The 22,240-nt window shown below is 46.5% G+C and overlaps 1 protein-coding gene and 1 pseudogene across 4 annotated transcripts in view; one reads left to right on the top strand and one right to left on the bottom strand.

Annotated features, from left to right (window-relative positions):
• Positions 1-5,905, bottom strand: part of OSBPL9 (oxysterol binding protein like 9) — a 146,754-nt gene extending 140,849 nt beyond the window's left edge. For 3 of the 4 annotated variants that reach the window (XM_077825428.1, XM_077825427.1, XM_077825426.1), the window contains exon 1: positions 5,665-5,902. In XM_077825428.1, coding sequence (XP_077681554.1) covers positions 5,665-5,775 — 111 coding nt within the window. In that variant the 5' untranslated portion in view covers positions 5,776-5,902. Of the gene's footprint in view, positions 1-5,664 lie in introns of all 4 variants that reach the window. The other variant, XM_077825429.1, reaches the window with a different exon arrangement.
• A 258-nt stretch (positions 5,906-6,163) lies between these two features.
• The window catches only part of LOC144269602 (calreticulin-like), a 34,922-nt pseudogene continuing 18,845 nt past the window's right edge, over positions 6,164-22,240 (top strand).

A 22,240-nucleotide genomic window follows, 5' to 3' on the forward strand; every position in this document is an offset into this window, starting at 1 on the left:
TGGGACTTCTGAGATTTACTTAAGAAACTGTCTTAAGGAGTCAAAGTTGTATTTGAGCTGACAATTACAGGTTTTTCTATGTAAGGGGACTCCAACTACATGTCTAGTTTCAGAGGCTTCATATGCAATAGGTCAATATTCTTCATCTGGTCTTCAGTTTTGCCTCCTCAGGCTCATATAACCACATAAAAGCTTGGGCACTTCACCTGTAGCTCACGAAAGCTTATGCTCAAATAAATTGGTTAGTCTCTAAGGTGCTACTAGTACTCCTTTTCTTTTCGCGAATACAGACTAACATGGCTGCTACTCTGAAACTTCACCTAGATTTGCTTCTCCAACAAACAGTACTTTCAATTATGCACAACTAGTTTCTCTAAATAAAAAATTATTTGGCAATTAGCAGTTAATGCTTTCTGCTCATTTAGAGTGGAAAAACAGAAGAAATTTTGTCCCAAAAGCAAAAAAATCTATTTTGCCCCCATTTTTACAGAAATGTGGCATTGTTAGATTCCTGTTGTGAAACACTCACCTTCTATTCAACAATACCTCTGCGCTCAGGTTCTGTAGGAACCATATCCCTGGGGTACAATAGGTCCACATGACAAAATACAAGGGGTGGGGATGGTCAAGATTGTAGCTAGCTAAAATCATACAAAAGAGGGTGGGCGGGGGAAGAAAAGTTTTAAAAGCAAATACTGCTTCCTTTCCTCCATCTGCCAAATTTCACCTGCATTTTGCTATTAACAGATTCCAGAAGAAAGTGTGGATTTTTTGCATGTGTTACATTAAGTAAAATCTGATAGTTTCTAGTAATTGTTTCACACTCCCACTATGCCTGAATTCATTGCCGATTCAAAATATGAAGATATCTGTAACCAATTAGTGATGATAGGATTGTAAACCTACTGGAAGCTACTGAATTTTACTTAATGAACACATGAAAAGTGTATTTTCATATATAACTACATTGACATATGCTGCTGACATCCTGTCTGGCCCTTCAGTCACTATGAAAGGCTATTGTCTAATTAGGTCTGCCACAGGAAAGGAGTGTCGCTGATGGGTTCATGAAAGATATACACAAATAATATTTAAATTATACCATTTTGAACTTGCTTCAATTTTAGGGAGTGGTATTTGGAATAAGAATTAATCAGGTGCAGAACTTCTGTAATCCTCTAAAAATCAGTGTCACACACACAGATTCATTTATAAAAATTAGTTTACAATCTCACCTACTTATTATGGTTTTTACAGGTCTGAGTAACTATGCCCATCTATCAGTTTTCATTACATTGCTAAAACATTAATTTCATTTAGTACAGTGATACCCAAAACCTAAAATGTTTAGACTAAACTATTACACGAACTAATCTGAGTGTTTCAGAGTGGCAGCTGTGTTGGTCTGTAACCGCAAAAAAGAACAGGAGTACTTGTGGCACCTTAGAGACTAACAAATTTATTTGAGCATAAGCTTTTGTGGGCTACAGCCCACTTCACTGGATCCACAGAATGAAACATATAGTAAGAAGATATATATATATATACATACAGAGAACATGAAAAGGTGGAAGTAGGCATACCAACTTCCATCAACGTGCACAGGCTGAAATAGTGGAAAAGCAGCATCACTTGCCCTATAACCTCAGCCGTGCTGAACACAACACCATCAACAGCCTCAGGAACAACTCTGACATCATAATCAAAAAGGCTGACAAAGGAGGTGCTGTTGTCATCATGAATAAGTTGGAATATGAACAAGAGGCTGCTAGGCAGCTCTCTAACTCCACATTCTACAGTCTATTAGTCTATAAGCTATTACCAGCAGGACAGTGGGGTGGGAGGAGGTATTGTTTCATATTCTCTGTGTATATATAAAGTCTGCTGCAGTTTCCACGGTATGCATCTGATGAAGTGAGCTGTAGCTCACGAAAGCTCATGCTCAAATAAATTGGTTAGTCTCTAAGGTGCCACAAGTACTCCTTTTCTTTTTGCGAATACAGACTAACACGGCTGTTACTCTGAAACCTGTCATTCTACAGTCCATTATTCTCTGATCCCACTGAGGAATACCAAAAGAAACTACACCATCTGCTCAAGAAACTCCCTGAAAAAGCACACAGATCTGTACAGACACATGCCTACAACCCCGACCAGGGCTATTCTGTTTGCTACCCAAGATCCATAAACCTGGAAATCCTGGACGCTCTATCATCTCAGGCATTGGCACCCTGACAGCAGGATTGTCTGGCTATGTGGACTCTCTCCTCAGGCCCTATGCTACCAGCACTCCCAGCTATCTTCGAGACACCACTGACTTCCTGAGGAAACTACAATCCATCGGTGATCTTCCTGAAAACACCAACCTAGCCACTATGGATGCAGAAGCCCTCTACACCAACATTCCACACAAAGATAGACTACAAACTATCAGGAACAGTATCCCCAATAACGTCACGGCAAACCTCGTGGCTGACCTTTGTGCCTTTGTCCTCACCCACAACTATTTCACATTTGGGGACAATATATACCTTCAAGTCAGCGGCACTGCTATGGGTACCCGCATGGCCCCACAGTATGCCAACATTTTTATGGCTGACTTAGAACAATGCTTCCTTAGCTCTCGTCCCCTAACGCCCCTACTGTACTTGCACTACATTGATGACATCTTCATCATCTGGACCCATGGAAAAAAAAGCACTTGAGGAATTCCACCATGATTTCAACAATTTCCATCCCACCATTAACCTCAGCCTAGACCAATCCACACAAGCGGTCCATTTCCTGGACACTACTGTGCTAATAAACGATGGTCACATAAACACCACCGGTTTTTATGGTCACTGGAAACCTACTGACCACTATACTTACCTACATGCCTCCAGCTTCCATCCAGGACACACCACATGATCCATTGTCTACAGTCAAGCTCTAAGATACAACCACATTTACTCCAATCCCTCAAACAGAGACAAACACCTATAAGATCTCTATCAAGCATTCTTAAAACTACAGTACCCACCTGCTGAAATGAAAAAACAGATTGACAAAGCCAAAAGAGTACCCAGAAGTCACCTACTTCAAGACAGGCCCAACAAAGAAAGTAACAGAACACCACTAGCAGTCACCTTCAGCCCCCAACTAAAACCTCTCCAGCGCATCATCAAGCATCTACAATCTATCCTGAAGGACGATCCCTCACTCTCACCGATCTTGGGAGACAGACCAGTCCTCGCTTACAGACAGCCACCCACCCTGAAGCAAATACTCTCCAGCAACCACACAACAAAAACACTAACCCAGGAACCTATCCTTGCAACTGAGCCCGATGCCAACTCTGTCCACATATTTATTCAAGTGACACCATCATAGGACATAATCACATTAGCCATGCCATCAGAGGCTCGTTCATCTGCACATCTACCAATGTGATATATGCCATTATGTGCCAACAATGCCCCTCTGCCATGTACATTGGCCAAACCAGACAGTCTCTATGCAAAAGAATAAATGGACACAAATCTAACATTCAAAAACCGGTAGGAGAACACTTCAACCTCTCTGGCCACCCAGTAAAAGATTTAAGGATGGCAATTTTGCAACAGAAAAGCTTCAAAAACAGACTCCAGTGAGAAACTGCTGAGCTTGAATATGCAAACTAGATACCATTAACTTGGGTTTGAACAGAGACTGGGAGTGGCTGGGTCATTACACATACTGAATCTATTTCCCCAAGTTAACAATCCTCAGACCGTCTTGTCAACTGTCTGAAGGGGCCATCTTGATTATCACTACGAAAGTTTTTTTCTCCTGCTGATAATACCTCATCTTAATTTATTAGCCTCTTACAGTTGGTATGGCTACTTCCACCTTTCCATGTGCTCTATGTGTATGTGTACGTGTATATATATCTCTTCTTACTATATGTTCCATTCTATGCATCCGATGAAGTGGGCTGTAGCCCATGAAAGCTTATGCTCAAATAAATTTGTTAGTCTCTGAGGTGCCACAAATACTCCTGTTCTTTTTAATTTGAGTGTGACATACAGCAATTTACTGTACCTTGCATTTTGGATTCAGCTTTAAGGGTGATTTTAAAAGTCATCAAACCAGATTACTACAAAGTACAGAAAATGCAGTTGAAATAGCATATGTAAGTAGCTGGATTTTGTAGAATTAAATTTTAATTTTAAAACACTAACGTTACTGGGGGGAAAAAAGAGAATGCCAATAGAACTGAACATTGGCATAAACTGATGGATCTATTAGACCAGTGGTCCCCGCCATGACGCGCGACGGGGCATTTACGTGCGCCCACCTACTGACAAGGGAGCGCTTCTGCCAGATGACCTGCCACCAGGGAACACAGCCGCCGAACAACCAGCCACTGAAATGCCACCACTTTTCGGCGCCATTTCAGCAGCAGCACTTCTCGATGACGCCGCTTCTCAGCAGCATTTTGGCATCAGGTCATCCAGCACCCGCCACACACTTCTGGGAACATGAATATGCTATTGCAACAGAAAGGCTGTGGACCACTGTATTAGACCAATATTTATTGATGTTTTAACCTTTATTTCTGGTGAAAATGCATGAGCCAGAAAACACGGTTTGACTTTCTGATCCCCACTTGGCTTTCGCAGGGTTGCCAGTTAGAAACGCCACCTTTTTCTTTGTACACTAAGCAAATCTGAGATATCAGTGAGGGGGACAGTATTCCACCATGACTTTCACAGAATAAGTAATCCAACAAATTTAAGTGATAGATCGCTTCGTTCACTAAAGGTAAAGTGGGGGGGGGGGAGAACAGATAAACAACACTTATTTTAAAAAAAAACTCTATTATCCCACCCTCCCCAAATTCACCGTTTTTTTAATGTACTGGTTACATAAACGTTTTTTGGTACTCCACAAGTGGCAGCTAGAAATCTAGTCAATCAGCAAGGTAAGAGCCTAAAAGGGGCCACGCGTTCTTGGCATGGGGTTCACACAGACACTAGTGCGACTCTGAGATCTCTGGAGAAAGGGGGCTACAGAAGAGCAAAGTGCTTCACAGATGCGTAGACACTCAGCCGCGCAGCACCCGCGAGGAAGGTAAAACGCCCCATTCTCCAGAGAGACGCCGAGTCACGGAGGGAGGACCAGCCCCTCGCGGTAGGGCACGGCCGCTGGGGACAGGAGCCAGGAGCGCGGGCAGCGCCTCTCACCGAGTGCTCTGTGCAGCCGGGGCCTGCCGGTCAGCAGTGAGCACCCCCCACACACCCCAATTCAAGTCACGGGGAGCCCGGCGCCTGCCTGCGCAGGGAAGGATCCCAACACCTTTCGCACGCCGGGCCCGCCCCCTCCGGCCACCGGGCCCAGCGACGGGTTAGCAGCGCCCCTCTACGCTGGGGAACAGGCGGGCCGAGAACAGCGCGTCAGACACTGGGGGCGCTACCCAACGCCCTTGCGAGGCAACCCCCCTCCCGCCCCGCATCCCTGCAAGCGGCTGCCAACAAGAAAAACGCTTCTCGCCCCCCGTCTATAAATCTTTCACAGGGCCCTCCCGATTGGCTACCACCACCGTCTCCTCCCTCCCCATTGGCCGCCCAGTGACCCCCCCCCCAAAGCCCGCTATCCCCCCCCCCCACCTCTCTCCCGAGCTCGGCCCACCCGGCACCTCACCGTGTAGTAGGAGAGCAGCCCCGCGTTATAGTCCAGCACGAACCAGCGGTACTGCCAGCCCTTCATCACGTTGGTCCACTTGCTCAGCGGCCCCTCCATGATGGACGCCATCTTGGGAGCCAGCCCGGCACCAGAGAGCCGGAGGCTGGGCGGGGATGGGGGAGACAGCACTGCGAGCGCGCTGGGGCCGGGCACGCCGCGGGAGGGAAGAAGGGACCGGGGACTAAACAAACGGAGGGGAGGGGCAGTCGGGAGACCAGAGAAACAGTCGGGGGCGGGGCTTGCTCACGCAGAAGGGGGCGGGGCTAAGCCGCGAACAAAACAACCGGTGGGGGGCGGAGGGAGAGAGAGAGAGACCTTTGCCTGGGCACGCGGCGAGGGGAGGGGTCAGGGACGAAACGCCTTGGCGCGAGCTGGGGAAATAGAGCGGAGGGACTCGGCAGCTCACAGGAAGTGGCGAACAAAAAGAGGGCGAGGCTCAGGTCAGGGGGGCGGAGCCATGCCCTGGCTCCTCACCCCGGGAAGCTGTGAGGTCGGCAAGGGGGCGGGGTCTAGTTTCTCCCTCTGGGCGGGCAGCGTCTCTGCTGCCAAGCGCGGGACCCGGCCTAGAGCAGTAGGCGGCGCCAGTCTCTTCCCCCAGGAGCGGGGCTCAGGGCAGGGCCTGGCTCCTCAGGCGGGGCCGGGCGCCGGGCTGGGGCTTGTAGAGGGCGGCAGGTTGCCCAGCAATGACTCAGGTGCTGGAGGAGCCAGCGTGGGCACTGTGTGCTGTGCACCAGGGCCGGGTGCGGCGGGGAGTCAGAGCTGAGTGGGGGGCAGCCGGCAGGGCATGAAGGCTGAAGCATGTATGAAGTCCGGCGCGCTGGGCAGCGTAGGTCCTGGCACTGGGGTTGCTCCCCCTGTCTTGAAGTAATAATAACCCAAGTACGTGGTTTCTGCCTTCAGCACCCCCGCCATAAAAATTGTTCCTTCCAGCACCACTGCTGGGCGGTGGGGCCAATTTCGAGGCTAGAGGGAGGTGAGTGTAGGGGCTTCAGAGTGGGAGGGGCAAGTGTGCAGCTGGGAACAATGGGCATGAGCTGTGAATGCAGGGCTTGGGCCAAGGCTGCAGGGGGTGAGAGCTGAATGCCATCCTAGCCATGGATGAGGGACAGGGCCAGAGCTGGGGAACGTGGGCAGGGTGCCACATGCGTTCCTGCAGCATTCTGCTGGCACCTAGTGCCTCGAATACTGCGGAGCCCACTAGCCCCTTTCTGATTCTGTACTCACTGGTGTAGTTTACAGATGTGGCATTGCATGCACTACCAATCTCCATCAAGTTTCATTTACATTCATTGTGCAAAACTTTCCCTTCAGGTTTCTTTTGTACCTACTTCCTCTTGTACATTTCCCAGACGGTGGGCCCGGTTGAACTCTAGTATAAGCTACTCACTACCCTGCTGCTGCTGGAACTGGTGTTTACATTACACAAGGGCTGCACTTGGTCTAAGGTCTCAGACCAGAAAACTGGTTGAGTTTAGTCATCCACCCACGCTTCTCACACCACTTTTATATCAGATTTCAGAGAGCTGTAGCTCACGAAAGCTCATGCTCAAATAAATTGGTTAGTCTCTAAGGTGCCACAAGTACTCCTTTTCTTTTTATATCAGAGTAGCTCTAATGACTACAGGGAATTACTCCTGATTTACAGTGTTGTGAAAGGAGAATCAGGCTTCATTAATACTCCTCTCTGTAATGCAAAAACATTCATCTTTGACCTTAGCAGAGAACAATTACTTTCCTATTTGTAACTTATCCTGCCATTTCACATCTGACTGCTCTAAAATCTCCCAGTAGTTGCTACTTTTTTTCCAACTGCAATTTAAGGAGTTTGCTGTAATATTTCTGGTAGGCACCAGATGGTGCCCTTACACACAGTCTTACAAGTACTATGGTGATGATGTACATGTAGTTCAATCTTGCAGAATTTTTTGTCAGTTGTAACAATTTTTTTTTAGCTGTACGTGTCTCCACTAAAGTCTGTTTACTGCTTTAGTATCTCTAAATGCAGAATTGTTGCATATAGATTATACCAACATAAGCAAAATAAAACATTACACAATGTCAAAACTCTAGTTTTATCATGTAAACCTTTCATTGGTTTGGATCCTGGTTGTCTCAGATCATTTGTTTCACTGTGTCATACAACAGCAATTGAGACCCTCCAAAGAGCTCAAGTGAACATCTGTCTTGTTTCATTGTGAGAGGGCTGGAGGCAGCACATTCTCAGAGAGGTATCCTCCACTGTGGAATTTGCACCAGGGCTTTGGAGCGGAGCCTAGAGCTGGAGCCCGGAGCAGCTCCGGAGCAGTGGAGCTGCAGGTTTTTTCCCTGGAGCTGGAGCGGAGCCGGAGCACAGCTCCAAAGCCCTGATTTGCACTTCCTCTTGGTTTGGTGGAGCCTGAAATTCAGGTTCCAAGGCCAGAATGGACCACTGTGATCATTTAGTCTGACCTCCTCTGTAATACAGGTAATAGAATGTCCCCAAAATAATTCCTAGACCATAGCTTTTAGAAACATAACTTTGAAATCAAGATTGGAAATAAGGTATAAATTTTTAACAGTGAGAGTAATTAACCATTGGAACAATTTACCGAGGGTTGTGGTGGACTTTCCATTATTGATATCCAATCTAAATTTATCTAGCTTCAGCTTCTAGCTTTCTCCACTAGAGCCACATAGACTGTGATCAAGTCACCCCTTCTCTTCCTCTTTGATAAAATCAATAGATTGAGCTCCTCGAGTCTATCACAAAAAGGCATGCTTTCAACCCTTTAATCATTCTCGTGGCTCTTCTCTGAACCCTCTGCAATTTATCACCATCATTCTTGAGTTGTGGACACCAGAACTGGACACAGTATTCCTGTAGCAGTCGCACCAGTACTGAATACAGAGGTAAAATAACCAGTCTACTTCTACTCAAGATTCCCCTGTTTATGCATCTAAGGATCCCATTAGCCCTTTTAGCTGCAGATTTGCACTTGGAGCTTCTGTTGAGCTGATTATCTACCATGATCCCCACATCTTTTTCAGTCACTGCTTCCCAAATTAGAGTCTCCTGTCCTGTAAGTATGGCCTATGTTCTTCGTTCCTAACTGTATACATTTAACCCTATTAAAATGTATAATGTTTGCTTTTGCTCAGTTCACCAAGCAATCCAGATCTCTCCATATTAGCAACCTGTCCCCTTCATTATTTACCACTACCCCAATTTTTGTCATCTGCAAACTTTATCCACAATGATTTCTTGTTTTCTTCCAGGTCATTGATGAAAGTGTTAAATAGCATAGGACCAAGGACCAATCCCTGTAGGATCCCCCTGGAAACACACCCCAATTTACAGTTATATTGAAGCCAATTTAATGTGTACCTATAAATTGATGTTCTCACTTTCAGGTTACCCCCTCGTGCCTGGACATGGCATTCCAAGTGATTTTGCCTCATGCATCTCCTCTGGTAACCACTTTCTCAGTCATAGTGACCACTCAGCTGGTCTCTTCCCCAGACTCCCTCAGTGGGTCTTCTGTGGCTCAACCCTCTGGCCAGGTCAAACACTCATTCAGTCCCCTTGTAGGGTTCAGCTCTGAATAAGAGATTCTTTACCACTCCTAGGCTTGACTTCACAAACAAAGAGTTCTTTACCCCTTCTGGATCCGACATCAGTTTGTTTTGCCCTTGTAGGCCCTAGCCCAGGGTTCCCACATAGAAGCCACTGTGCTCCTTGTGGGTTGCTCAGCCTCTTCCCAAAGCATAACTCCCCTTGTTCCTCCCTACAGAATCCTCCTCTCTCTACTGAGTGCTTAGCTCTATTTAAGGTTTCAGAGTAACAGCCGTGTTAGTCTGTATTCACAAAAAGAAAAGGAGTACTTGTGGCACCTTAGAGACTAACCAATTTATTTGAGCATAAGCTTTCGTGAGCTACAGCTCGCTTCATCGGATGCATACTGTGGAAACTGCAGAAGACATTATATACACAGAGACCATGAAACATACCTCCTCCCACCCCACTCTCCTGCTGGTAATAGCTTATCTAAAGTGATCACTCTCCTTACAATGTGTATGATAATCAAGTTGGGCCATTTCCAGCACAAATCCAGGTTTTCTCAGCCTCTGCCCCCCCCCCACACAAACTCACTCTCCTGCTGGTAATAGCCCATCCAAAGTGACCACTCTCTTTACAATGTGTATGATAATCAAGGTGGGCCATTTCCAGCACAAATCCAGGTTTTCTCACCACCCCCACCCTTTTTCCAAAAACCACACACACAAACTCACTCTCCTGCTGGTAATAGCTTATCCAAAGTGACCACTCTCCTTACAATGTGTATGAAAATCAAGGTGGGCAATTTCCAGCACAAATCCAGGTTTTCTCACCCCCCCTCCCCCCCCCCACAAAACACACACACACACAAACTCAGTCTCCTGCTGGTAATAGCTTATCCAAAGTATGTCTACACTGGCAGCGTTATAGCACCTGCAGTTACAGCGTTGCTCAGAGAGCGCTGAAGGGAAACCGCTGTTGTGCGTTCACACTATCACAGGGGTGAGCAAACTTTTTGGCCTGAGAGCCACATCAGGGTTCCAAAGTTGTATGGAGGGCCAAGTAGGGAAGGCTGTGCTTCTCCAAACAGCCTGAGCTCTGCCCCCATCCACCCCCTCCCACTTCCCGCCCCCTGACTGCCCCCCTCAGAACTCCTGACCCATCCAACCCCCACTGCTCCTTGTCCCCTGACCACCCCCTCCCGGGACCCCCCACCCCTAACCGCCCCCCCGGGACCCACCCCCTATCCAACCTCCATGTTCCCTGTCCCCTGGTGGCCCCCCACCCATCCAACCAAACCGCCCCCTGCTCCCTGTCCCCTGACTACCCCCTGGGACCCTCTGCCCCTTATCGACCGTTGGACTTGTGTTGACAGAAGCGTGCAGGGCCATTAATCATATCCTGCTCCGAAAGACTGTGACTCTGGGCAATGTGCTAGACGTTGTGGATGGCTTTGCACAAATGGGCTTCCCTAACTGTGGAGGGGCGATAGATGGCACACGTATTCCAATTCTAGCACGAGACCACCTAGCCATTGAGTACATTAATCAGAAGGAGTATTTCTCTATGGTTCTCCAGGCACTTGTGGATCAGCGTGCGCATTTCAAGGACGTTAACACAGGTGATCTAGAAAGGTGCATGACGTATGCATCTTTCGGAACACTGCCCTGTTCAGGAAGCTGCAAGCAGGGACTTTCTTCATGGACCAGAAGATCACCGTAGGGGAAGTCAAAATGCCCATTGTGATCCTGGGAGACCCTGCCTACCCCTTAATGCCGTGGCTTATGAAGCCATACATGGGGAACCTTGACAGCAGCAAGGAGCAGTTCAACAACAGGCTGGGCAAGTGCAGAATGCCTGTTGAGTGTGCTTTTGGCTGTTTAAAAGCCCGCTGGCACTGCCTATATGGGAGGCTGGACCTGGCCAATGACAATATTCCTATGCTTATAGCTGCATGCTGTATGCTCCATAATATTTGTGAAGGGAAGGGTGAAAGTTTCACTCAGGGCTGGACCACTGAGGCTCAGTGCCTGGAGGCTGAATTTGAACAGCCAGAGACCAGGACTATTAGAGGGGTGCAGCATGGGGCCATAAGGATCAGGGATGCCTTGAGGCAGCAATTTGAAGCTGAAAGCCTCGAATATTTCTTGCTATGCTTGGTAGTGCAGTGCTTGTAATACTAGGAGGTGATTGTGATTGGTGCAAACGATGCACTGTGAAGGTTTAAGAAAACTGCCTGTTGCTTTGAAGGGCTCTGTTTGCTTTCAATTAATGGAATAAAGATTGCTTTCAAACCAAAACAATTCTTTTATTAAAAACAACAACCGGAGGAGAGAGACAAACAAAAAAAACACATCAGCACTGTGGGGAATGGGGGAAGGGAGGGTCCCTGGAAGATGTGGAGTCCCGGGACTGTTAAAGATTTGTGTATGTCCAGGTATCATATGCAACCTTCTCCTTTGGAGTACGCTGCAGTGGGTACTGTACTTCAGCAGGGCTAAACTGCAGAGGGATGGGTGTTGAGTTCAATGAGCAGTGGGAGTCCACAGGGCTGGACTGTGACGGGGCAGGAGTGCAATGCAGCGGGTACAGACTGGAGCCAGGAAGTTAATAAGAGTGTTCTGGCGATGTCTGGGGGGCACATGGGATAGAGTTTTGTGACAGCAGCTGCCGGGGAGGGTGGGCGCGGAGCTGCTCGGTTTCCAGTGCTAATAGCGCCTGGAGCGTGTCCACTTGGCGCTCCGTAATGTTTAAGAGCCGCTGTGTGGTTTGGTTCTGGCATGCCACATTCTCCTTTCGGTCCCTCTTCTGACTGTCCTGCCACTCCTTCAATTCTTGTTTTTTGGCGGCGGAGTGCATCATGACATCACAAAGAAAGTCCTCTTTAGTTTTTCTTGGCCACTTTCTAATTCTGCGCAGCTGTTCAGCCTGCGATAACAAAGAGGGAGGCTGGGATCCCAAGGTCATACCTGTGAAGCCAAAATGCAACAGTTTACAGAAGAAGTATTGTTTTCAACACAGAGACCACTGATTCAGTGATTTAAAACACAGTGACAGGTATGTGAATAGCGGCTAACTGGCTGACCCCAGGCAAGCACACCTGAGCCACAAGACCCCCAAAATGGTGAGTAACTGCAGGGGCAGGGGAAATCAGTGTTCTAGGACCATACTGCACACTCGGCACATGGCTCTTGGGGAGAGTCAGCACTGAAGAGGGGGCCTTGTAATCATTCCTGTCCCCACATTTTCCACTGGCTGTGTTCATTATGGAAGATATCTCGCTGCTGAGGGTGAGCAGGGAATCAAGGGAGGATCTTCTCCAAGACTGCAGCTTCCATCCTGGCCCGTATGCAGCTTGCCTGTGTGCAGCAATGGTCCCCACCCCCAGTGACGGCAGAGTGGTGCAGGAAAGTTACTCTTAATAGGGCAAGAAACAAAGCAGCTCCGCCAAAGAACATGTGACAGCAGATCGCCCAGTATCTCCATGAGAGTTTCATGGAGATCTCTGAGGCAGATTCCCATGAAGTGAGGGAGTCAATCAACACTCTGTTTCACCGCTCAGACTAGGCATGTGGTGGTACGTGCATCATACAGACACAAGCATGCTTTCTGCAACCCTCCTGCCCTCAACAACTTGCTTCAGCGATTCCCAAAAGCCAAGCCACTTGCTGGGGCCTCCTCTCCTGTTTGCGCTTCGCCAATCTCTGACAGCTGTGACCGGCTAGCCTCCTCTGGGGTAGAGAAAAGCTCCTGGCTGCATGCATCTCTGACCTCTGAGTCATCCTCTACCTCTGGATCCTGCTCCCCCTCCACATCGTCAACCAAGATTTCTTCCTCCTGGCTCGGTCCACTCTCGACTGACCACCAAAGTATCCACAGTGGCCTTCGCAGCGGAGGTGGGGTCACCACCAAGTATTGTGTCCAGCTCTTTGTAGAACCAGCAGCTCGTGGGTGCAGCATCGGAGCGGCGGTTTGCCTGCCACGCCTTGTGGTAGGCGTTCCACAGCTCCCTCACTTTGACCCTGCACGGCAGTGTGTCCTGGTCATGGCCCCTTTCTGACGTGCATTGTGAAATCTGTCTGTAGGTATCATAATTCCTACGGCTGGAGCGCAGCTGGGACTGGACAGCCTCTTCTCCCCAGATGCTGATGAGGTCCAGTAGCTCATCATTGGTCCAAGCGGGGGATCGCCTGGTGCATGAAGCAGGCATGGCCACCTGGAAAGATGCGCTGAGACCACTGCATGCATCACCGAGCAAACAGGAAGGCGACTTTCAAAATTCCCAGGAATTTAAGGGTTGGGGCTCACGGTTGGTCACCTGAGGACAGGGCTGTAGAGGTCAAACCGATGACCAGAAAGGCGAGAACAGGCTCTGTGGGACACCTCCCGGAGGCGAATTGCAGCGCTGTAATCAACCAGGGTGTCTACACTGGCACCATGGCGCTGTAGCCCCGGCGCAGAAAGCTCTACGCCTCTCGTCAGGGTGATTTTTTTACAGTGCTGCAACTGCACAGTTTCTGCGCACTAAGTGGCTTGGCGGTGTGTGTACACCTCGGGAGTCACAGCACAGAAAGCCGCTTTACTGCGCAGAACCTTGCCAGTGTAGACAAGGCCTAAGTCAGGGGTGGGCAAACTTTTTGGCCAGAGGGCCACATCTGGGTATGGAAAGTGTATGGCAGGCCATGAATGCTCATGAAATTGGGGGTTGGGGTGTGGGAGTGGGTGAGCGCTCCGGCTGGGGATGTGGGCTCTGGGGTGGGGCTGGGGATGAGGAGTTGGGGGTGCAGGAGGGTGCTTTGGGCTGGGACCGAGGGGTTTGGAGGGCGGGAGGGGGATCAGGGCTGGGGCAGGGGTTGGGGCATGGGAGGGGGTCAGGGGTGCAGGCTCTGGGCAGCACTTTCCTCAAGCAACTCCCAGAAGCAGCATCATGTTCCTCCTCCGGCTCCAACATGGTGGTGCGGCCAGGCAGCTCTGCACACTGCTCTGTCCACAGGCACCACCCCTACAGCTCCCATTGGCTGCGGTTCCTGGCCAGTGGGAGTTGCAGGGGCGGCACTTGGGGCGGGGGCAGCATGTGGAGCCCCTTGGCTGCCTCTACGCATAAGAAACAGAGCGGGGACATGCCACTGCTTCCGGGAGCTGCTTGGAGCAAGACAAGCCCCGCCCCTGCTCCCCAGCTAGAGCTCGAGGATCAGATTAAAACGTCTGGAGGCCCGGATGTGGCCCCCGGGCCATAGTTCACCACCCCTGGCCTAAGTCCTGCTCTCCCTGCTTCACCAACACAGCTGGGGTCAGTCTCTCTAATTAAGCCCCATTACATCCAGCTGGGGGTCATTATTAGCCATTATGTTGTCAGCTCATCAGTGAGGCTGAGGGATAAAGGCTGAACCCAGCTTGCTTCAAAGGGCCAGATGCTCCATGACAGTGCATGTTAATTTTATAGGTTTCAGAGTGGTAGCCATGTTAGTTTGTATCAGCAAAAAGAACAAAGAGTACTTGTGACACCTTAGAGACTAACAAATTTATTTTGGCATAAGCTTTCGTGGGCTAAAACCCACTTCATCAGATGCATGGAGTGGAAAATAAAGTAGGAAGATATATATATATACACACAGAGAACATGCAAAGGTGCATCTTTTCATGTTCTCTGTATATATATATCTTCCTACTGTATTTTCCACTCCATGCATCTGACGAAGTAGGTTTTAGCCCACAAAAACTTATACCAAAATAAATATGTTAGTCTCTAAGGTGCCACAAGTATTCCTTGTTCTTTCTGTTAATTTTATATCATTCTAGTTTTTCTAATCAAAATATCATGTGGTATCAAGTCAAATGCATTACAGAAGCCTAAGTATATTACATCAATACTATTACCTTTAACAACCAAACTTTCAATCTCATCAAAAAAAAGATACCAAGTTAGTGTGACAGAATCTATTTTGCTGCATTGGTTGGCATTAATTTGTTGATCTTCAGCTCACACTGCAAAGCCCACTTTTTGTCGCGGGCTTTTCCTAAGGAGAAGTGGGCTGAGGGCTCATCTAGACATGGATAAAAAGTGTATTTTTAAAACATGTTAGCTAACCCATTTTAACTAACATTTTTTAAAACCGTAGGGTAGATAGGCAAATTAACATATTAGGTTGTAGAGAAGAACCCTAGACTCACCCTATTTTTAAAACAAACTTTGTATCCTAATTTAGGCATGTCCTGAGAATCGGTGGCCAATATGGCAGGATTTAGAGAGTCATTGTTGTTTTGTGCATTTTTAAAAACTAAAAGGAAACCATAAAAATCTAAATAAATAAATACCAAATGTTAATGCACTATAAGTAACATTCAAGTCTCAGCACCTTACATCATTTTTCAGTTTGATCTTTGTCATCAAATTGGTCCCATGTTCATTCCCTACCCTCTTTCTTAATATGACATAGGATGAGTTGTCCTTTTTCGTGTGTGTGTGATCATTTCATTATTTAGCTGAGCGTCTTTGGTAAGTATATTGCCACGGTAACTGAATTTATTCAGCTGGATCCCACTGACAAAGATTATAGGTGCCACGTAGAATTTACTTCAAAAGATTGGTACAAACACTTCATTCTTTTTTAATATATCAATAAACTGAAGTCAGCCACATCTGCTGTGTGACCCATCCATAATCATTTGCATGTATGTCTTCAGTTTTGAGTGAGCAGTTATTAGATTAGTTCCTTAATTAACTCTGCTGTTTCCCTTTCTGTGTTTGCGCTTTGCTCAGGTTGAAAGTGTTTTTAAAAGTATGATAGTTTATGCATCTGCAGACTGGTTTCTTGTGATACAGTCCTCCATAAATGCAAAATAGAGACTAGACAGACAAGCACACCACCCCGTTTACATCATTAGGTAAAGTGTTATTTTATTATCATCAACATATTTTAGAGAATTATAAACTGTGGGGGTCACTACAATTGGGGTGGAATACAATAGCCAGTATAATCTTGCTGCCCTTGTTTCAGGCAGAGACCCATCAATATAAACACTTCCTTACCTTCCATCATGCATTTGGCGCACACAGTTAACATATATATTTGCAGGCATCCAAATTCTGTAAGCAGTTTCCATAAACAAGCTTGAGTCAAAGTAGCAAAGACCTTAATAGAGTCAACAAGATAGTATGCAGGTTTTAGCACTGTACAAGATTATTTTTCTTGCTATTGTCATGCTGCTAAGATAGTATCAACAGCACTTCGAGTTTGAAAACTAGATTGTGGGCCCAATTCTATATTGTGCTGTGGCCTTTTTACACCACTCTGACAATGGAAAGGAGCCAGGAAGCTGGCAGAGCTGGCCACCCAAGAATTCCCTCTGTAAAGAAAATCCTGAGGTAGTGTAGAGTCATAATGGCTCCATGCCACCCCCTGCCCCGACTTGCAGTTTGACCTCCAGTCAGGGGTGAAGGGAACTTAAAGGACTTACCGGTACTCCGGAATCCTGAGCACGTGGGGGGCAGGGTGGTGGTGGCCTCAACCGGAAGAGGCGGGGCCTTTAAATACTCGGGCCCTTTAAATTAAGATTTAAAGGCCCCAGGGCTCCGGCTGTGGCTGGGAGCCCCCAGGCCTTTAAATCACCCCCAGAGCTCCCAGCTGCAGAGGCAGCTGGGAGCCCCAGGGCTAAGGGGTGATTTAAAGGCCTGGGGGCTCCAGCAGCCTCTGCTGTCGCAGAGCTCCAGGCCCTTTAAATCACCGCCGGAGCCCTGCTGCCGCTACCCCAGAGCTCCGGCAGCGAGGCTCTGGGGGGGCACTCAAAAGGGCCCAGGGCTCCCTGCAGCAGCTCTGCTGCCACTACCCTAGGGGCTCCGGCAGCGGGGCTCAGGTGGCACTTTAAAGGGCCCAGGGCTCCTCACAGCGGCCGGAGCCCCGCGCCCTTTAAAGCGCAGCCAGAGCCTTGACACCGCTACCCCAGGAGCTCCAGCAGTGGGGCTCGGGCAGCAGGGTGCCAGCTGCTGCAGGGAGCCCCGGGCCCCTTTAAAGCGCCAGCCTGGGGAAGCCGGTCCGGTCCAGCATGACGTACTGGCTCTTGCCAGTATGCCATACCAGACTGTACCGGCTTACTTTCACCTCTGCCAGTTTAACAAAACCTTGGTTAAGTGAAGGTTGTTTGTATTATCTCATAGCAAAGCACCAAACATATTCAAGCCCTGTATTTCAAAGGTTTCTGAAGTCTCTCAAACCTTATGGAAAGGTGGAGTTGCAGTGTTGCAACATGAATAGTGAGGTGCAAGTTAGAGCAGCCTTATGCTGGAGGCAGAGGAGCTGGGACAGTTTGTATAGTGGGGGTGCTGAGAGTCATTGAACCAAACTGTAAACCCTGTATATGCTGGCAACCACTTCAAGTCAGGGGGTGCGGCAGCATCCCCAGCACCCCTACTTCCAGCACCTATCCCTGAAGGGCAGGCAGGAACTCCATGGACCACCTTTGGATACTACTGTGCTAGATACATTAGAAAAGCTGATGAAGATGGATAAATTTGAAGGGTATAAACACCAAGGAGAGAGAAGAATTGTTTAGGTTATTCCAAGGTGGTAAAACTAGGAACTTGCGCAAAAGATATTTATGTTGAATATCAGGAAAAATTTCCTAGTAATATTACTAGACAGTGAAATAATCTACCAAAGGAAGTAGCAGAAACTCCTCTGTTAATTGTAAAGCGGATTGGACAGACCATTGAAAAATGTGCTGTTAGGTGTATCATATATGCTCCCTTTCCTGCAAACACTTACACAATTGCCTAACTTGAAGCACAAGTAGTCCCACTGGAGTCAAGCTAATAATGGTTACTGTAAATAGTAAAGTGCAACTCCAACTTTCCCTAAGGTTTGAGAGACTTCAGAAATCTTTCAAATACAGGGCTTGGATAAGGGTGATGCTATGCTATAAGACAATACAAACAACCAAGGTCTTTGTTAAACTGATGGTCAAAACAGTGGGGTATAACTGACTGATTCTGCCATGGATTGCATCCATCTTTTAGGCACCTGTTTTACTCATCTGACTACTGGTTTTGAAATCTACAGTACATGTAGATTTAACTGCCCAACTTTAAGTAACCCGATCCGAAAACTGCAGCTCCCCAGATATTGGTGACACATTTAACTGTTTAACTTCTTATTTCTTGATGCTTTTTCTGCAAGTTTTTGTGTTAACATCCCAAGTTATTAAAATATAACATTAATTTTATTATTAATTATTATTCATAAACAAGTATAACATACACTATGAGGTCATGTTTAAAGCACCGTTTTGTGAGCTGACACTTATCCAGTTTCTGCTAAAAACAAAGCACCATAAGACAGTAACATTTTCTGTACTAGACCAAAGCTTCTGTGCCTTTGAAACCCTCCTCCACCAGTTAGTATTTCCCTTTTTCTGTCCTCCCTGCTCCTTTTCAAGATGGCCCACTGTGTGATCCTTTTTGATTGGCCTCTGTGGCTTAATTATGCATCATTTCTAGCAAATAGGCAGGAGCCATCTGTTCAGAATGGGTACTAGTGTAGGGACCCTAGTGGCTGAGGAGGATATTGAGGCTCTGTAATAGCTCTGAGGGGAAGCTGCTTTGCCACTGAAAATCTTTGTGTAAATTCAGCTAAACTAGTTCAGTAGAACCTCAGTGATGAAGCTATTTTGCTTGTGGGTCTTTGAGATAGGGATGGTGGTTGGAGCCTGATTGGCAAAAGTACCAGCTGCCACCCCAGCCCCTTGGAGCAGATGTAACATCCTGTGGTACTGGGGTATTTCAGAAAACAGTCTGAGGATGGGGCGAGTGACATTTTGATTCCCTTTCATCTCTCTCCTCAGGAATGTGGTGGCAGCTTCATCTGGTCTTCCTCACTCTACGAATCATCTCTGTGTGTGAAATAATACTAACAACCATTATAACAACCCCCACTGTTCCTCAGACGTTCTTGTCAACTGCTGGAAATGGCCCACCTTGATTATCACTACAAAAGGTTTATCCTCCCCCTCCCACCCTACCCCACCCCACCCCACCCCACTCTCCTGCTGGTAATAGCTCACCTTACCTGATCACTCTCATTACAGTGTATATGGTAACACCCATTGTTTCATGTTCTCTGGGTATACAAATCTCCCCACTGTATTTTCCACTGCATGCAGCCGATGAAGTGACCTGTAGCTCATGAAAACTTATGCTCAAATAAATTGGTTAGTCTCTAAGGTGCCACAAGTCCTCCTTTTCTTTTTGCGGATACAGACTAACACAGCTGCTACTCTGAAACCTGTCATTATCATTAGAATTATACAAGGATATTTTACGTCTGTCTGTGGATGATGTTTTGATAAATAGTAACTACATATATCAATGTCAAGTGGATTATGAAGGAGCTGCTGCCTCCCTTCTCCTTGCTGCCCTGTAAGGACAGAGTGCACAGGGAATGGAAGGGTGAGTAGGGTCAGAGTTTCAATTTTTGGGGGTGTGTGTGAATATTGCTTCAGAATGACATTTGTTGTAGGAATTAGTGAGGGGGCAGATAGATGGATGACAAACACCTTCACCCTTCATATACACTTTGGGAGGAAAGAGGAAAGTGAAATCCTTCATCTGCTGGCACGTGTAATAATATCTTGTGATTTTTTTTGTACTAGAGTTATTTAAATATACAAAATGATTAAACAAATCAGTCCTCACAGTGGAGAGGAGAATAGTAATGGATCCTGTGTCTCAGTTTTGACGCAAACAGATAAAATATCATAGAACTTTTTTTCCAATGTTTATTGCTATATGTTCCAAATAATTAAAAGGCATCAGCAATAAATGTCCCCCACCCATCCCTTCGCCCTGTACTCCCTTCCTTCCCTTTCCTAACTAAATGTGATTTATTCCTCTAGGACCGTGGTTTTCAACCTGGGGTATGTGTACCTGAACTCTCACTGGGGGCACGTGAGACAAATCCTGTAATGGCAGACAACACATTTTAGTTAGTGAGATTTGGCCATCTAATTATAGGTATATTATGACCCTATCTCAGATGAGCGTATGCAGTAGACTACGTATTTGGAAAGGGGTACACAACCTAAAAAGTTTGAAAACCTCTGCTCTAGAGTAAGCGTTTATATCTGTCTGGACTAGGTTTCTTAGGAGAGGCATAAAAGGGAGGGGGGAAATCTTACATTTAGAAGCCAGAGTTATGAAGATTTGAGTCTTCTTCTGTCCTAGCAGCAAAGAATCCTGTGGCACCTTATAGACTAATAGACATATTGGAGCATAAGCTTTCGTGGGTGAATACCCACCTCGTCGGATGAATGACATGCAATTTCCATGAAGTGGGTACTCACCATGAAAGTTTACGCTCCAATACGTCTGTTAGTCTATAAGGTGCCACAGGACTCTTTGCCGCTTTTACAGATACAGACTAACACAGCTACCCCTCTGATACTTTCTTCTGTCCTGTTATCTCCCATCTCCAGGCCTTCTCCTCTGCTCATATGTCTTATCCCATGGATATTTTTGGGGTGCATGGCTGAGCAGTAAGATATTTCCCTCCTTTTGCTTCCTTCCCCAGGAGATGTGCTTTTACACAGGGAATTTATTCTGGAACAAGGTGTTCCTTTTTAAGAAAAGGTGAAATGCTTTTGTGGTATTTAGCACCGTGACTGAGATGCTGCTCTGAGAATGTTTTGAGATCTGGTTGATTCATCAAGTTATTTATTTAGCCCCTTTTAACAGTGCTAGTCCCATGTCCAGGAGGATAATCATGTAAAAAGGCAGACAAATAACTGAACATAAACCAACAGCCACTGGTGATCCCTTGAGGACTAAGAAGAAATTGTCTGGTGTTGTAGTGCGAGTTAAATGCAGAGTATGATGATGCTCAGTTAAACATTCTTGAGTGGCTCTCTTCTTTACCAAATCTAATTACAGGTCTCAAGGGAAACACATTTAAAGGGAAACTGTAAAGTAGTTTAGCTTTATAAAATTTGCATAGATTTAAAGATTTTTTTTAATGGCATTTAAAAGGAGGAATGTCATTGACTTAAGATGTCCTACTTGATTGCACATTAGCTAGCAGATACAAGAAATGTAAACATACATTTTATTAAATCAATAACCCATTTCACAAAGTGCACTTCTCAGTTTGCTGAAGTGATTTGGCATTCAGAAATTCAGGGATCTACACTAGGCCTTTCACTTGGACGAGGGCCAAGGTGCTCGTGCAAAACTTTCATCTGCATACATCACATTGCACAGTTGGGATCTGATACTGCAAGACCTGCCTGGGCAGATGCCTAAGTCAGTGGGAGTTTTTTGCACACAGTTTGCAGGACTGAATTATTTAGGGAATAAAATTAAACAAAACAGAAAGATCACTTATTACCAAAATGCAATCGAGACAATATCAATTATAGGAGCATTCTACAGTGTGCTTGTATTTGGACTGAACTCAAATCTGATAGCATAGATTTTAGACTGCATGCACAGCTGGTTGTATTCATTCATTGATGAAAATGATACAACACAAGTCCAAAAATGAACATATTCCTTAACAATATCTGGACACTGTACTCTGCTCTGCTGCACACTAGGCAAGTCATTCTAGGCCAGATCTTCAGTAGGAGGAGGGCCTTAGCTTCTCTCAATACATCAGTTTACTCATCTGCAAAGAGGGAACAATAAAATGTACTTGCCTCACTACTGCAGTGAGGATTAATTAGTTAATGTTGTAAAGTACTTGTTAGATAGAAGTCCAAAATATTATAAATGAAATTGATCTAAGCTTGCAAAAATCATCCACACACTGGCCTTTATCAACAAGAATACAGGTCCAAAAGGTTCATATGCCTCTGAAGAAAAAGAGATATAAATAGTTTATCTGAAGGCCTTTTCTTATAAACAGGATGCATTTTTAGGTGTTTTTAGAAGAAGGTAAGCCTGTGTGACAACCTGGTCTCAGGAGACTTGTATCTTTAATAAAAATACCAGGGGACAATGCATTCCTTGAA

The sequence above is a fragment of the Eretmochelys imbricata genome, chromosome 8 (genome assembly GCF_965152235.1).
Source record: "Eretmochelys imbricata isolate rEreImb1 chromosome 8, rEreImb1.hap1, whole genome shotgun sequence".
NCBI lineage: Eukaryota > Metazoa > Chordata > Testudines > Cheloniidae > Eretmochelys > Eretmochelys imbricata.